The sequence below is a fragment of the Strix aluco genome, chromosome 16, assembly GCF_031877795.1.
Source record: "Strix aluco isolate bStrAlu1 chromosome 16, bStrAlu1.hap1, whole genome shotgun sequence".
NCBI lineage: Eukaryota > Metazoa > Chordata > Aves > Strigiformes > Strigidae > Strix > Strix aluco.
The window spans coordinates 11,442,447-11,458,814 of NC_133946.1; the positions used below are offsets into that span (position 1 = coordinate 11,442,447).

At 50.0% G+C, this 16,368-nt stretch overlaps 1 protein-coding gene and 1 long non-coding RNA gene across 2 annotated transcripts in view; one reads left to right on the forward strand and one right to left on the reverse strand.

The window, feature by feature from the left end:
- EPS8L2 (EPS8 signaling adaptor L2) overlaps positions 1–16,368 on the reverse strand; it is a 65,761-nt gene that overhangs the window by 35,264 nt on the left and 14,129 nt on the right. The window contains exons 2-3 of the mRNA XM_074842357.1: positions 8,015–8,079; positions 6,711–6,766 (exon numbers count right to left, since the gene is read on the reverse strand). Of these exons, the coding sequence (XP_074698458.1) occupies positions 6,711–6,766; positions 8,015–8,058 (100 nt within the window). The 5' untranslated portion in view covers positions 8,059–8,079. The remainder of the gene's footprint in view (positions 1–6,710; positions 6,767–8,014; positions 8,080–16,368) is intronic.
- The window catches only part of LOC141930902 (uncharacterized), a 47,622-nt gene that overhangs the window by 26,958 nt on the left and 4,296 nt on the right, over positions 1–16,368 (forward strand). The window lies entirely within an intron of this gene.

Below are 16,368 nucleotides of genomic sequence, written 5' to 3' on the forward strand. Positions count from 1 at the left end.
GGTAGAGGGGTTCTTTTTTCACTTTACAACCAGAGCTGGAAGAAATATGCCGAACTATTTTTCACCAAACAATCCAAAGTGGTGTTTTCTGAACTTCCAATAGCTGGTAATGACATTTTTTGAATGTCAGAATACGTTTAGTAAGATTGAGGGAACCTTGATTTAGTTAAACTCATGAATTTGCTTTACTTGAGGACCAAAAAAAACTCATAATGAAGTTTCCCCTTTTTCTTGATTGTTATTGACTAACACAGCTTTTGTTCCCAAGGTACTTGGGCATATCCAACAACCCTTTTCCAATTAAGAAAATATTCCTATGAATAAACTCTGAGCAGTTACCCCGTGCAAGGAGAGAACTTGTGAAAGATAAAGGGCCACTGGAGGTGTGGAGCGGGCACTGCGGCGTCAGAGGTAGCAGATCCCTCTCTACCACCCCCTGTCACTAACTGCCATCCCGAAGTCCCGGTGATGCAGACACGAGGGCTGCCTGCAGCAGGGCAGGGCGGTTGCAAGGCAGCTCTGCAGCCAGGGCTGAGCCCAGCCAACTCGAGTTTCTAGCCGGCAGCACCCAGCACAGAGCCTTCTCCTCCCAGTAGCTTCAGTCAGGGCTGGGCTGAGCTGGGCTTACACCTTCCCCATCTTACCCACCACTGGGTTTTGATCTGAAGAAACCAACAGGAATGCTGGCTTCCTATTTTTCTTCCAGCCCTGTTTCCAGTTGGAGTATTAAATGTCCGAGGCTTTGAATAAAGGGGTCACCCACAAGGCAGCATCAGAGGGGAGCCAGGGTAATCTGAAGCTGGAATCTCAGGTGGGAAAGGGAATGTGAAGAAAGAAGCTGAAATGGTACCGAGGGAACAGTGGGGAAGGACAAGGGAGTTATTCAAGGCTGGCAGCGGAGGAGGTCAGGAATTAGTATCTCGGGCACTACTCTGACTTGGACCTGGGATCAGCACTGCCCAGGGCTTCCTTGCGGTGGGCTGGGGAAGCAAACAGCAACAGCACATGGGAAAACTGCGCTGCCTTTCACCCCACCTACTGTGGGAGCACGTCGGCTCCCTGTTACTGTCCCATTGCACTGGGCAAATGTGTCCAGGGATGCTCCCTCCTCTGAGCAGCTTTCAGCCTGTCCTGCCCAAGGGCAGGAGCAGGGGAAAGCCATGCCCAGAAGTGAAATGTGCTGGCCACGGTCATGCAGCTGGTTGGAGACAGACACAGCTGGGTGTCCATGTGCCCTGTGCAGTGCTCTGGAGGTCCTGGGCGAGCAGAGCAGGTACAGCAGACGCTGGATCTGGGAAACCCCTGTTAGGTTGGTACCACTGCGGTCAGCACCAGTTCCCTCAGTCCCCCAATCATTTCCCAAAGGGGAATCTGCAGGGCAGGCCGAGAGAAGTGGTTCTTTCTCTCTGTCGCAAGGAGTCTTGATCTTTGCTGGATCTCATAATTCCTCTCCTGTGGGATGATAGCTTTAAAGGGAACAGCTGCTCGGTTAGTCGGCTGTGAAGTTACTTTATCCAGAATTGCAGCCTCACTGCTTTACTGATGGCAATGCAGGCCTGCTTCAGGGCACGGGCTGATGTCTCAGATGAGTCGGATGTGCCACAAACCAATCACCTGGCCTTCCCACTGAGCTATCAAACCTGAGAAATCATCTTAATGAATGCTAGTGCTTTCTATTTCTAGCTTTTGCTAAAAGACACACAGAATGGAGCTGCATCTGAGGGGACAGTGGCCCAGTGATGCTAAATGTGAGCTCACATCAGCATGGCACCATTCAGATGCTGTCCAGACCCCCTAGGGTTTAGGCACATGTGTGGTCCTCTTGATCCAACGGTGTAGCTGAGCAAGCTTGGTTTCTAGCCACCACTCCTGCCAGGGATGTATCTTGCAGACAATAGCAGTGTGCGTTTAAATCTGTGCACAAACCCTTTTCTAGAGGGTTGTGGGGAAGGGACAGCACCTCAGTGCTCAGTGCGACTGCCACGTGGCCTCCCGCTGAAATAATTAACAAGCTCATGGTTTGGGCAGGCAATAACTAATAGTAAATAATGACCCTTTGTTGGTCATTGTGCCGAGCCATCAATAGTAAATGCACATTTACAGTGCAGCTGTAGGGAAAGCAAGACTGCCTTGAGTGTTCCTGTCCATCGGCTCTTGGGGCCGTCGGTGAGTTGGCATGACTCTTGTCTGGGATGGGCGTCTGCTTCACACTGTGCTCGCCCAGGGTGCGAGCAAGGCTGCAGGAGAGCCGGTGGCAAGGAATTACAGTCTGGGGGCCACACTGGGGGCTTGTGAGTCTTATCTCAGAGACCTCCATGTGTGGCTGGGGGCTGGAGGCCCTATTAGGAGACAAGAGGGGGGTCTGTGGAGACCCTCAGGAGTTGATTGGTAACTGTTAAACATAATTTACTCCTTTGCTATCTGTGTATTCTGCCTAGCCCGGGCCAGTGTCCCCTGCCAAGCAGCCACTGGTGGCTCATGGGTGCAGCTGGCACTGGTGGAGTCTCCTCTCCCCACGGCTCCCCAGGCAGATGATACCTGTCCAGGGCCATGCCGGGCAGGCGGGGATGGCTCTTCTCTTTGTGTTAGTACCCCGTGTCCTGTTACAGCACCGAAGCCGTTCTTGGGTTACGGGGGGTGTGCAGTGTCAAGTGATTGTACCTCACAGGCTGCTGCTGTTCAGCACCACGTTCCTCCAGCCTAACTCATGCTACAGGCAGTTTCTCCTGCTCCAAAATCCCTTTTTCAGCCCTGTACCCTGACAAGTTTTGTTTTTTTCCCAGAAATGAGTGTATTAAGGATGGGGGTAGGCAGGTTGAAGCCTGCTGGCTGGGTCTCACAGGTTTGGATGAGAGATGAGCACTGCCCTCCTGCCAGGCTGGTGTCTCACATTTCTGCAGTGCCCCTCCACGACCCACCCCTCTGCTCTGCGGCCCTGCTGGGGAGGGGGGGGCAGCCTGGTTTGGAATCTGCTGGGCACTTCTGTGCCCCAGCACTTGAAGTGAGAGGCATAGACCCCCGAGGAGTTGGCCAGGGGTGCTGGAGGGTGGCTGAGCACCGCAGGGACAGACATGGTAGCCAAACAGAAATGGGCTGCTCTGAGCGCTGCTGCAGAGCCATTTCCTTCCTAAAGCTCCATGAGAAATCCACTGTAGTCATTCAGCTGCCCTCGACTCTGTGCAGCTTCTCATGGTTATACTGCTTAACCTGTCGGGAGAGGCAGCGCTGTCTGATCCACCATGAAAGCCATTAGATGAACGCCTGGAAGAGTCCACCTGGGTGTCACCACAGAAAGAGGTGGCAGAGCCTGCTGTGGGAAGCGCTATGCAGAAACACTTCCCTCCAGTCCTTCCCTCGACTTCTGCTACAGCCACACTGGTTTCCCCCCCACAGGCTTTCATCTAGGTTCAGAACAGACGCCAGTAAGCGGAGAAGCAGCTTTATTTATTTATGGTATGCATTAACATTTATTCAGCTGGTTGCTGTGCATTGAGTAAGGTGGCAACTTGATAGGTGCCAGCCATTCCCCTGCTGCCAGCGGAGCCGGGGCTCGCTGTGTGCAGGCAGCCACAGACACTTCCAGAATGTGGAGCTGAGCAAATGTGATGCAGTTTTGCTAAGGGGGGGAGGAGAGGGTGAGTATCCTGCTCCCATGACAGCCAGGAAACTCCACTGAGGATGGCTGAGCACCTAGAAAGTGTATCCAACTCTGGTAGGGGTAGAGCTGAGGGGGAAGATATCTCAGGGCTTTAAGCCAATTTCTTTGCAGAATTCCCTGGAGACTTTGCTTATCTCTCTGCATCCCTCTGCTCACCACTGTGAAGAAAACACAGTGGCGTGCCATGTACTTAATGATAAAGGCAGTTACAGCAGGCCAGGGGTGACACCAGAGCAGCCACCCTCCCCACCCATCACCAGCCACGAGGCCATGTCCTGTGTGGACCTATGTGGCCCTGGGAGTTTCACACTACATCCTTGCACCCCCCAGAGCAGATCCCCCACCTCTGTCATCCAGTTGGCTTTCTATGTGCAGCCCAGAGCTGCTGCTTCAGCCTCACCACGATGCTTTTAAATATTACTCGCCAGGGTCTCACTTGAGGTAGCTTTAATACTGCCAGTAAATCCCTGTTGGTACTGGGGGGACATCTTGGCCCTCCAATCGCAGTTGTGTCCCTGCAGTTGGCACTCCTGTCACGTTAGGCCAGTAATGAAGCTCAGGCTGGGTTAGCGTTTAGAGCCCAAGTGCCTGAGCTAATGGTTCAGTACGTGCCCTCCTTCCTGCCATACCTGCTTGGTGGTGAGAGGTACTCTACTGCAGAAAAAAACACCTCAAAGCTAAACCTAAAGCCTGATTCACCTAGGAATAATATTTAGACATATGTGTGCATTGGAGCATCCGTGTGCATTACCCAGTGAGCTTTAAATGCAGCAGATGTCTGTCTGCTGTGAATTTGGGAGCTGTTGCACTCATTTCTTTGGAGGCCTAGCAGCGTATGCAGGCTGAGGGTCCAGCCTGATTACACTGGAGAAAAATGGAAATATGAAAAGTCTTGTAAGCTCCAAATATCCCTTAGCAGCATTGTAATCACATAATCAAGGCCAGCTCAGCTTGATGTGATTTGTTTCATTATGAAACATAATTCTCCCTGGAATTTTAGTTCTTGCCTGCCCTCCACCCCCAAATGTGCCAGCTCACAGCAGAAATTAATGTTGGGGGAGGGAGGATCCAAGTGTGAGTGGGACCCAGGCATTTAAATATTGGGTTTGACACATGCTGAGTGTCCTTTGATAAAGGCGTGCTGAATTAGCGGGGCAGGTTTCAAGTTCTGCCAAGCAAAAACCCTGTGGATGTGCTCGTGCCGTGCAGGGCTGAGCCGGCCAACAGCCACAGGCTTAGGCAGTCAATGACTGCAGACCTCATACTGTGTTCCAGAGGTGGCAGGGAAATAACGGGCAGCTGATTTACTCCTCCTGAAGATTTGGCCCATGGACTTATGGTTCTCTTCTAAAGTTTGCTGGAATTTGGTCAGAGAGGTCCCATCCTGGTGAAATTTGCTTTTGGGGTGTGTCAGTGCAAGAAAAATTTAAAAGATGTAACTCAGTGTTGAAAATGAGAAATTGTGTGTGTTCTAAGGGCAGTCTGTCAGCCTTCTCTTTTGGTAGCTTCCGCGGCAGAGGCGTGTTGTGGTGGTCCCTGCTCATGGGGCTGAGGCACCAACTCAGCCCTGCGCTCACAACTGGATCCCACCCTGGAACCCTGACAATTGGGAGTCCTGGGCTGCCTCCACCCATGGGTGCTAACCTGCACGTGTTCCATGTTTCCAACACGGCTGTCAGTTCTTGGTTTCATTTTTACACGTCTCTGTAGGGCCCTTTATTTATCTTGCAGCTATAATCTTTCTGCCCCGATCAGATCTGCAGGAGCTTTCAGCGCACAGCAAAAGAAATGATGCTACTTGGAGGTAGGAGGAGCTTGTCTGAACTAGCAGTCCTGTGTGCAGAGTGGAGCGGCACCCAAACGTTTCCACGCTTCATCCTCCTACTTCTTCCTAGGCTTATCATGTGTCCTTTCATCTCCAGACTGACACCGTTCAAACCCCCACTTGGCACCTGCCCTTCATGCAGCATCCAGGCCACAAATAGCCCTGGCCAGTAACACCAAATTTTTGTTCTACCTTTATTCCCGTGTTTCACTTCTTTGCAGCTAACAGAAGTTAACAATGACTTTGTTTAGCACTCCATCCACCACGTACAGCCCCCGCCTTCCCACCAGCATCCACTTCTTCCCAGGCAAGATAGGTCACTTGTGTGACACCGCTCCAGGCCACTCCACACTGATAAACCTCCAGCCAAAACCATTCAGCAACCAAAGCCACTTCCCAGGACAAATAAACCACCTTCACCTCATAGCTGCAAAGGGAGCTTTCTGATCAAAGCTCTCCAATGAGCACACCCAGCCTGTTTGTACCCAATGAAAGCATCAACTGGGCAAATCTACTGCTCTCAGGTGGGAGACTCTGCAGGCTCGGACTCCCTGAAGGCGGCTAGTGTTCCCCCAGGCAAACCCTCATCTTATCCAGGGAGTGATTGAGGGAGGTGACTTCTCACACAACTTTCTCCTTGTTCTGCCTACCCCATGGGCCAAGTCTTCACCTGGGATACGTTAAGAGAGCTACTAAGTTCAGGAATAACTGTTATTGATGCCTAAATGTTCTCCACGGCTCTTCACCCAGTGACTCGCTGGCTCCTCTGGAGCTGGGGTGGTTATAAACAAGCTGCATGCCAGGCTCTGTGCAAGCACCCATCCTACCCACTCCCTCTACTTCCAAAGAGCCAAAGGGCACTGGAGTTTTCATGCTTCACTGCATAGTTAAAAGAGGATAATCATTAACCTGCTGAGGACAGTCTTTCTTTTGTTAGGCTCTTTATCAGGTTATCTTGCTAGCATAACAGGAGAGGATCTGGGTGATGAGTGGGGGTGAGGTTCTGTGTAGCTTGTTCTCACAAAATCACAGCTGTCCCCAGCATAGGAGGTGGTGGCACAGAGGTGAGGGGCATTTTGCTGCCATGTCAGGCCAGCCTGTTGTGTATGGAGGTCTGGATTCACGTGGCTTTGAGCTTTGGCCTCAAACTCCCCAACATCCGCATCCAAATCTCCAGAGGTGTTTTTGCTATAGGAAACCTTAAATGTGTTTGTGGGTATGACTTACCGTACAGGTCCTTTGCGCTCAGCTTGGAGGCTCCGTCCACTCTGCCCATGCTGCCACTGTAAAAGAAAGAAAGTACAAATAAACCAGCAGCTCCTGGATCTTTTTAACATCTGCTTTCATACTGCAGCTGTCCCAAGAGGGTCCAGCCCTGCCTTCCTCATCATGTCTGTCAGATGTGGCGCAACTCCAAATTACCAGGCAAAGCATTTGCTTGTCTGACCGTGGTGGCAGCTCCTCTGCAACCCTAGCTGTTATCCACACCGCAGGCACATGTCACTAAACCCAGCAGCTGGAAACAGGAGACAGGAACCCATCAAGGCCTGTCCCCGCTAGAGTTACCTTCACACACAGTGTCCCCTGGCAGGACATTGCTTCTGGAGGGGTTGGACAGCAGCTCCCAGTGAGCAATAAGGGGGTTGTCACTGGGAGCAGCACAGGTAAACAGAGACCCCTCCATGGGATACCTGAGGCAGTGTCAGTGCCAAGATTAAGATCCCTTATTAACAGACCCTTTTGAGATCATACAATCATAAAATAGTTGGGGTTGAAAAGGAGCTTTTAAAAGTCTAGTCCAACCTGCCCTGCAATGGGCAGGGACATCTTCAACTAGATCAGGTTGCTCAGAGCCCTTGAAGGCAGGTGCTCAGATGTAGAACATGTCCCATGTAAAAATGTGGAAGGACATAATTGTGTGTAAACATTTGAGTTTTGGGGTGTCGGATCTCTAAGCATGGGTTACATCCCCTGTAGGGCTGCCCCCCTGCCCCATGCCCGGGTTGTACGTAGGAGCATGCAGCCAGGAGATAATGGTTTCTCCACTCAGGCCTGGCAGGGGAGGATCAAGGCGGGACCTCGAGTTTTCAGGTTCTGTGGTCGGGCTGCCCTGCACGGTGCAGTGAGCTAGTGGGTGGCCAGTGGCTACTTTCTGTTCTGTCTCCACAGTCCCGAGGGCAGGCAGTGGTTCACGGTGCTCATACACCTACACCCTGCTTTCTAGAGACCAGGAGTGTGCAGGAAGGAGGGAGAGGGCTGGTGGCTCTGGCTCCATCAGCCCCCAGGCCACAGGTGGAGAGGCTCCTGGTGTCCCCCTCCTCTCTCTGCACCTAATGTGGCATTACCAGGGCATGTGAGCTGTGAGGCAGTGATGCTGGCTATGGCCACAGCTTGTGAGGTGCCCAGGAAGGGTGAAACAAACACCAGAGACTTGGGAGGCAAGTGGGACTGCTAGGAGCATCCCCCCGGCTGGTAGGAGGGAGCGGTGGTGCCAGCTGTGAGAAGGGGAAGCCCACCACAAAGATCCTTACTTTGATGAGCCAGGATTGCTGCTGAGGGATCCCTTGAGACTCATGTTGCTTCACAGGACAGGCAACTGCAGCAGAAGCAAAAGAGACAGGGTTAAGTGATTAGAAAACATGCTCTCAGATTGTTTATCTGTGTGCGTGCTGCCCTCCCTGCCTCTGATCTGGGGTCTCCAAGCAGGAGCATGGGCAGATGAGAACGGTCAGGATGGGGTTTCCTTGCTGCTCTCTGCCCTGTGGCTCAGACACCCCTCACAGCTCTGACCTGGGCTGAAGGTGACACATCCCTGGATGCCTTTCCGAAACCGATTTCCACCTCTCCCCTCTTGCCCATCCCTTCTAGGCACACCCCAACTTTGTGGTATTTCAGCACGTCCTTTTCTAGCAAAGCAGCCCTGCCTATGGTTTAGCAGGGACTGATGTGGCCTTTGCCTCTATGGTCTGTCAGAGGCCATTAGCAAACATACATGTATCCCTGTGGCCATGTGCTGATGACTGTCAGTGTCCTGAGTCATTTTTCATGCCTAAAGTGCCATTATCTTTTGTTATGTGGCAATTTTAAACTCTATACCAGCTGTTAAAGTATCCTTACCAGGGTATTGCCCACACAGAGAAAAGTGAAATAATTGTGAATGCAGAGTAAGGATGGAGAAAAATTTACTGTGATGACTGAGTGCTTGGTGAGAGGCAGATAGGCTCAGTTCAGATTTTTTTTTTTACCTCCTCTTTTGAATGAGAATTGTAAATAACGTGAGAGAAGATGTGAGAGAGATCCAGGCACTGCTCTGAGAGCAGAACTGCAAGGGGAAAAAAAAAAAAAAGGAAGGGTAAAACAAGGTATAATAAGACCTCAGAGGATGCTTTGTATTGGCATCCAAGATATTCACCTCAGCTCCAGTGCATGAGTTGAAGGAAAACCAAGACAAAGTCTTCAAGTTTTTTTTTTTATTCACTTTTGAAAAGTTCCGGGAGCACCTGCCTGTGGGCTGGGCACTCAGCACCTCTGTTTTGCTTCGCCTGGGTCAGACCCTGCTGACCTCGTTATAAGGTGGTCAGAATTCAAAAGTATGGCCTTAAAATACTTGTTGCTGGCCTGAAGGAAGAAATTCATCAGTGTCTTCAGTAGGATTTCCTGCGAGGGGACCTTTGAATGTGCTTGGCATGTGCCATGAGGCCACCATGAGAGCCATCCCTGGCAGGCAGTGGAGCTGCTTCACAAAGGTTTTTCTTAACTGAGTTTAGGCTAAAGTGTGCGTAATCCCCAGGGAGTACTTGGGAGTCATCCCTGCCACCTGGGATTTCCCCTTTGGAGGCTGACTATCTCTGCTGCAGGGCTGCTTGTATTGTCAGCAGAGGTTCTTCTAGATTCCTTACGTATCCGTTTTTATTCCTCGTGTTGGACACACTCATTCGTAGTATTTTGCTCTGTGTGTTTCACCCTGAGGTGAGGGCAGATACAGAGATTTTCTCACTGATCTTAGCAAAGCTGCAGGCCTGTCGGAGGGATATATTTTGTGGAGATCCAGTTCTCCAGGCGAACCACACGGCGTGGGTGCGTGCCACACATTGCACCCCACTAGCAGCGTTGTCCACCCGCCCACAGGCATGTGTACACACAGCCTGGATGGAGGGACCCCGGAATGGTTTGGGCTCAGCCTTGCAGCTTTCAGCCTGCTTTGTGTCCCAGTAATACTCCTCAGCACTGAGACACTGTTAGAAATTACTTTGAAGTGCATTTTGTAGCTAGTACGTTAAATTCTCCCTTTTTTGTCTCTCTTGTGGCTGATACTAAAGTCCATGCAGACGCACACGCGCAGATATAAATTCATATACACGGTAGAATAGAAACTTGGTGTTCTGCCAACTCCTCTAAGTGTAATGAAACCCATCCCTGTGCCCAGGCTTGGGTACCTGTGAATTTTTCCTCTGTTAATAGCTGTCTGCTGGTTTCCTTTTACAGTCCTCAAACTGTTCCTATCTCCCAGATCTCTGTGTGCATTAGCATAAGATACCTAGAAGAGGGAATGTGCTCTAATAAACCCAGCTCTGGTCTGTTTACTTTACATCATCCAATCCCTTTAGTCCTGTGGCTGATGATTATAGCTGGGAACGTTTCTGCATATTAATGTAATATTTCTGGCTCCCTTTCACTTACTGCCCCAGGGCCATGTCCTTAATGGACTGAAATCCAGGTTACTCCAGCAGGTAAGTGGCACTGAGTTTGGCCTGTGGAGTTCAGAGCTTGCTCCCAGGCTCCAGCTGTGAAACAGCAGGAGGAACCAGGGATGCAGGCAAGGTCACCCTAGTTTTTGTTTCTCCTTCATGAGCTCTGTCCAGAAGACAAACTTTGGGGATCTGCTTCTGCTTTTGGAGGAACACATCTGGCCAAACCCTACGTGGCTGCCAGAGGAGCAGACCCTGTGGCAGAGGTTGGCGCTCAGCTTCGAGGGTGAAGCGGGACCAGCCATAAAATGAGCTAACTCTTTATCTCATGGTAGCTAATAGAAAGTGCTGCCGGGATAAGCTGTGCTCGCCAGAGGAAGGCAGGATAAGCTACCATGCACCTCGGCTAGTGGAAACGCCACCAGACCCCGCAAGGTGTCAGAAGGACTTGCCAACACGCTGCCAGAAGTGTTCGGTGGGAACACCCAGCACCCATGAAACGGCAGGAAGGGTTTGTGCCGCGTGCAGTCCTGTTTTTATACCCTGACACTCCAAAAGTCTTCCGCCCAGCCAAGCAGAAGCTGTAATGCTTTAGCACCGCTGATATTTCAGCGAGGGGCTGATTATAAATTGCTCCTTCTGACATGGCTGATCGAGTGATTCCTTGTCCGTCTTGGCGTTTATAACGCAATAAACCCCAGTGTCCCCCCGCCCTTCGCCCAGCGCTGTTGGAAGGTTGTCCTCCCTTCCAGGGTGTCTGTATCCAAAACAGGGTGTGAAACTGGAAGCAATGCAAGCGCCTGCCAAGTCAGCAGATCCTTACCCTGCTGGGCTCCCTTCTTTTTATTTATTCATGCTATTTTCGTTATTTAACCTTTGCCTGGTTCTTACTGCTGCTTTAAGGGCCATGTCTGTGTTCAAATTCGTGTTAATCGAAAGGAGGGTGTGGTATGATGCTGGCTAAGTTAAACCAGGACAGAGCCTTGTGCCAGAACTTTTAATTCAGTTTAAATTGCCTGATATTAATTGAATCCTAGCTGGCAGACTGTGGGGAGGGGGGGCACTTTTCTGAGGGGTTGGAGACTTTATAATGATTTTGCTAAATCGAGAGACAACTGGACTTGAATAAGATGAAGCAAGGGCTGAGAGTACTTCACCTCAAAATGCAGATGGGGCCAAAGATAAGATGTGAGAGATGAGAGGGGGTTATGGCCAGGCAGCTTGTTTCCCCCTCCCTGTGAGGACATCCCTAAGAGCTCTGACAGTCTGCAAGCTCTGACACACGCATAGTCTTCTCCCTGCTGTCATTTCAGCTGTGGTTCAGGCTTCCCTAATTAGAGGGTTCCTGATCTCCCTCTTATCTCCCTGCAGGGCGCAGCTGCTCTCTCCTCCTTCCCCAGCCGGGTGAGCATGCATAGGAAGGGAAGGCAAAGAAGAGGCAAATTTAGCCCTGCAATGTGTAGCTGCACAGGGCTTGCCTTTGACTCAGCCTTATCAAATCCAGTTTCGAGACCGTGCACTCACTCTTTTCGTGGTGCAGGGCAGTGTTTCTCCATGGGTCACCAGAAAAGCCAGTTAAGCCCTGCATGTGAACGCAGTGTTTAAGGGGATTGGGGCTCCAGCAGCTAAGCCAGGCTCAAATTCTGACTGCGGGGACGGGTGGTAGCACTGTGCTTCTGCTGGGGTGACTTACAGGGGAAGCTTAACTGCCTGGCTAAAGCCTGGTACCATGACCCATCCCAGGCCAGGAGATCTCATGTGATGAGACAGCCTCAGGGAGGCCAGCAGAAGTCAATGCAAGGGGACATAAAGGTGGGTGACGTCGCATTGTACTTTAAAACAAAGGAAATCTCCCTCCCTGACTTTCCGGACAGTCTTATCCTTGGAAGTCAAATATCCTCCTGAAGACACACGGAGTTGTGATAGGAGCCTGGCATTGTTGTCTGTGCCACATTTCTGTACTTTTAGAGCAAATGGAAGCAGGCCATGCATTGTTTTGACTTTCTTTGAGTCTTTGAAGAGAGAGCTGCAACATTGCAAGGGTGGAGAAGCTCTATGGGAGGGGAAAGAATAACAGCTCTCTACTCCATGGGCTGGTCGCTGCTATTGTCGTGCATTATTTTTATTAGGAATACTTCTCCCTTGTCTGCTGTGGTGATACATTTTTGTTCTTACAAGCAAATGGAAAGGGATTGTGAAAACTTCTGGATTTTGGGTGAAAATTGGACAACTTGAAATATTAGTGTCTTTTTTAGGGCTATTATGATTATAATCACTGTTAATAACAAAAGCAGCATCTAGTGTTTGTGAGTGTTTTTCATCATGACTCTAAGACTACCTTTAAGAGTGCGATCAGATAGAGCGAGCTGGAGAAGGTTTGTTGGTATCAGAGGCTGTTAGAATAAATGATTGTAGCGGTGGAGAAATGCTGGGCAAAACACAACAGGTTTTGCTGGAACAACAGTAGAAAAATATGGCAAAAAACCCAAAACCTTAAAAACTGACAAGCTACCTAGGAGTAAGCTTTTCCCTAGCATGCTCTAACCCGTTTCTAACAGACCTTGTCTTTGTTTCCATCAGTCATCCCACTGAAATCTGCCCAGTGTGACAGGATTTCCGAAATGCCCACAAGCTGGTATTGAAACATGTTTTCCTACCTGGAGCCATGGTACTGTTACTGATGATTTAACCGATGTGTCACAAAAAGGGGTTAAATAAGGTTTGATGTCTGTAGCCTAAAATGTTTCTTGACCGAGTTGGACCACCTAGAATGATGCCAACATGCAAAGTGGTCCCTTATGCCTTGTCAAGTCAGTCCAAAGGGGGTGGTGGGGAATGGCTTCACTCTGCAGCACATGTAAGTGCTTGAGGACGTGGCGAGGGAAATCTCTGCACCAACTAGATTATGGGGCTTGGACACTGGTGAAATATATGTGATGGAAACGCTGCCCAGGGGCAGGAGGGGGCAGGTCTAACGAGGGTGCTGCTATCTGTGTGTGTAGCCTGTGCCAAGTGGATGGGTCAGGCAGAAAAGCTAGATTAGCAAAAGCCTCGGCAAGTAACATAAAGCGTCAGCTAGAAACATTAGCTGGTGACCACATGATGTTATCTTTTAAACTTCCCAGGACAACAAAGCGCCGTCTGTTAGGGTTGCTGGATGTTTTCAAAAGGGAATGTCATGCTGGGGAAAGCTGTTTGACAGACTGTCCCGCAAAGCTAAGTCTGCTTGTACCCACACAAGAGCGAAGGGAGCACAGGTGCTGTCATACATGTGTCCTGCACTGTCCTTGCTCCAGACAGCCCGCCTGGCCCCTGAGAGTACCCTGCCCGACTCCCACGATCTGTCCTGCCCACTGTGATCGTATTGAAGGACCTGGCAGATGGGCAAGGCTACAATCCCATGTCAATCCACTAACAAATAACTTTGGGGTGTTGGTGAGGCACTGGGAGCTGTGTGTTCAGCGCTCCTCATGCGGCACCAAGCGATCTAAATCCACACAATCTGGTTTAGATCTCTAAAAGTGCTTGTGAGATGGTCTCTGGGAGCCTGCGGCAGACTTGAGAACTTAACCTGGGTCTCTTGTGTTCTGGTCCAGCCTCCTTATGATGAAAACACCCTTCTCCTGCTTTTAGTTGCTTTTCTGAATCTGTCAGCAAGGATGCCTGTCAGGGCTCACCAAAAGAAAGTCAGACCTGCTTGGTAGGGTCTCTACCAAAAACATGTGCTTGTAAAGAAAATCATCTTTGCGTTAGTCAGAAAGCATCAGGGGAAACGCAAATCCAGAGCAAAGAGGCTGACAGCCAAACAAATTATCATGATGTTGTTCAGTTTTGGTCCCCACTATGCAAAAAAGATGTGGACAGCCTGGAGAGGGTCCAGAGAAGGGCCACAAAGGTGATCAAAGGAGTGGGCAGCCATGTAGGGAAAGGCTGAAAGAACTGGATTTGTTCAACTTCAGGAAGAGAAGGCTCTGGGGAGACCTTAGCAGCATGTTCCAGTATCTAAAGGGTGGCTGCAAAGAAGATGGATCCTCCCTTCTTACAAGGAGTCATGTGGGGAAGATGAGGGGTAAGGAGTACATGTTACTCCTGGTGAGATTCTGATTGGACAGAAGAGGAAAATTTTTCACACTGAGAACAATCAGCCGCTATAATTGCCCCAGGGAAGTGGTGGGTTCCCCAACACTGAACACTTTTAAGATTCAGCTGGTCGGGGGCTGGGCCAGCTTGGATAGACTAGGCTTTTGCCAGTAAGGGTTGGACCAGCTGATCCTTGAGGACCCTTCCAACCTGGGATTCTGGGATTCTATGATTGTTGTTGTTGCTGCTCCTTTGTAAAAACAATCAAGCAAGGATCTTGTCCCATTTTAAGACTGAAATTTCCAAACCCTGTCTTTGCAAATCAGACCTTGCAAATCATGGTGGTTTAATGGCACCAAGTCAGAACTTCATGACTGTTTTAACCTGTTGCTGGTGATTCCTGCTTTGAAAAGGGGAACACATCCAACTGCTATTTCTCAGGGAGTCTGGTTGACCCCAGGAGTCCCCATTCTTATCTGCATTTTTGAGATGTCTTTACAGTGCCCCAAGTTTTGGAAAGCAGTGAGTCCGGTTGTCCTTTCCTCCCCCCCACCCATGGCACCCCCTGTTCAAGTTATCATTACAGTGACAGAGCCATGAGATCGCAGGTCACTTTTGGAAGATGTTAGCCCCTATGGAACAGGTGAGCATGAATTGTGAGTGTAGTTTTGGGGTGTGCATGGCGTGTAGCATGTTACACTAGTTAGTCACGGGCAGTGCGTACAACCTGCTGGGTGTCTGGAAGAAACACTCCCTGCTCTGTACATGGGATTTTTCACATTGCAGGGATTCTCCGGAAGACAAGCACCTGGATAAATATAACCCAGCCCAACAGGTCAGTGCAGGTCTGAGCAGGGAAGAACCAAACGTTCTTCAGCCTCCATGGGAGAAGTGGCAGCAGCTCTTTTAGACTGAGGCACCTCAGATCTACAGCCACCCCTCTGCTGGCTTTGGTGGACCCTGATTGCCACTTTGTGTTTGAGTCCCCCCTCCTTATGCGCTGTGCCTTTCTACGCTGGGCCCAAATCTTGCAGAGCATCAGGATAAGATTTATACCCATTGCTGAGGAGCACACCCAAGTAGTCTGTGCCTTGTTCACATGCTGCCTCAGAAACAATAATTTGTACTTAAAAAGTATTTCCTGGGAAAATGTTTAGGCGGACTTCCTAGTGTCAAGAGGGAAACACCCACACGCTTGTCCGGCACTGGGCTTGGCATGAGCTGTCCCTGGGAGCCCACACAGCCCTGCTAGATTGCACTGGAGGTTTGGAGGCAATGCATCTGCTACCTTTACTAGTGATCCCCCAAGGGGCTGAAATGGAGGCTTGGGAGTTAATTTTCCCAAACACAAACTGATACTGTGGAGCCAAAGTGCTGATATTTACAAATTCCTGATGCAAGATTCACAAACTACCTAGAGAGACTATGGGAAGTTACCTCCTGTGTCCCTGCACGCACATACTTGTGTGTGGCTCTTTCCAGTCTGTAGGTGATGCACAAACAGACCTTAATTTAGGTCCAGGTCAGGAGTCCGGGCAGCGCTGGAGGCTCGTGGTGCCCACAGAGGTTGGTGTGGGAAAGGAAGGCTCTGCAGGCTACTTGAACCAAACTAGGAGCTTTTATATTCCTGCCAGAATGTAAAACCTTCCCTCGAGAAACACAACCAAAAGCAAGTCTAGACAGTGCCTTGCTCTATAAATACCCAGGGAAAATGCACAAATAGCCACAATCTCCAAGATCTTGGGGAAAAAACTGGAAGCTAACTCTACTACCCCTCTGCAAGGCTTGTTTGCACAGTCCCTGTGCTGAGTCACAGCTCCTGAATTTACCCTTTTCCTCTCTGTTGGAGGAATCCCGCAGAAGCCGGGTGGAGTTAAAATACAGAGCAGGTTTGGGCTTGCTGTGTGTCTGCTGAGCCCGTTTCTTGCCAGAGGTACCAAGCTGAGCATTATCTACGCTTGGGCTGCAGCTTAGCAAGCTTGAGAACCAGGCCCAGAAATAGCACGCCAAATATTAATAGATGCTTTTGGAAAGATGGAAGGAGACAGATGAGCGTAACTTGTATAAAAGCTCATTAAATGGTTTAAACTAAAAGACCCAAATTCAAAACTACCTGA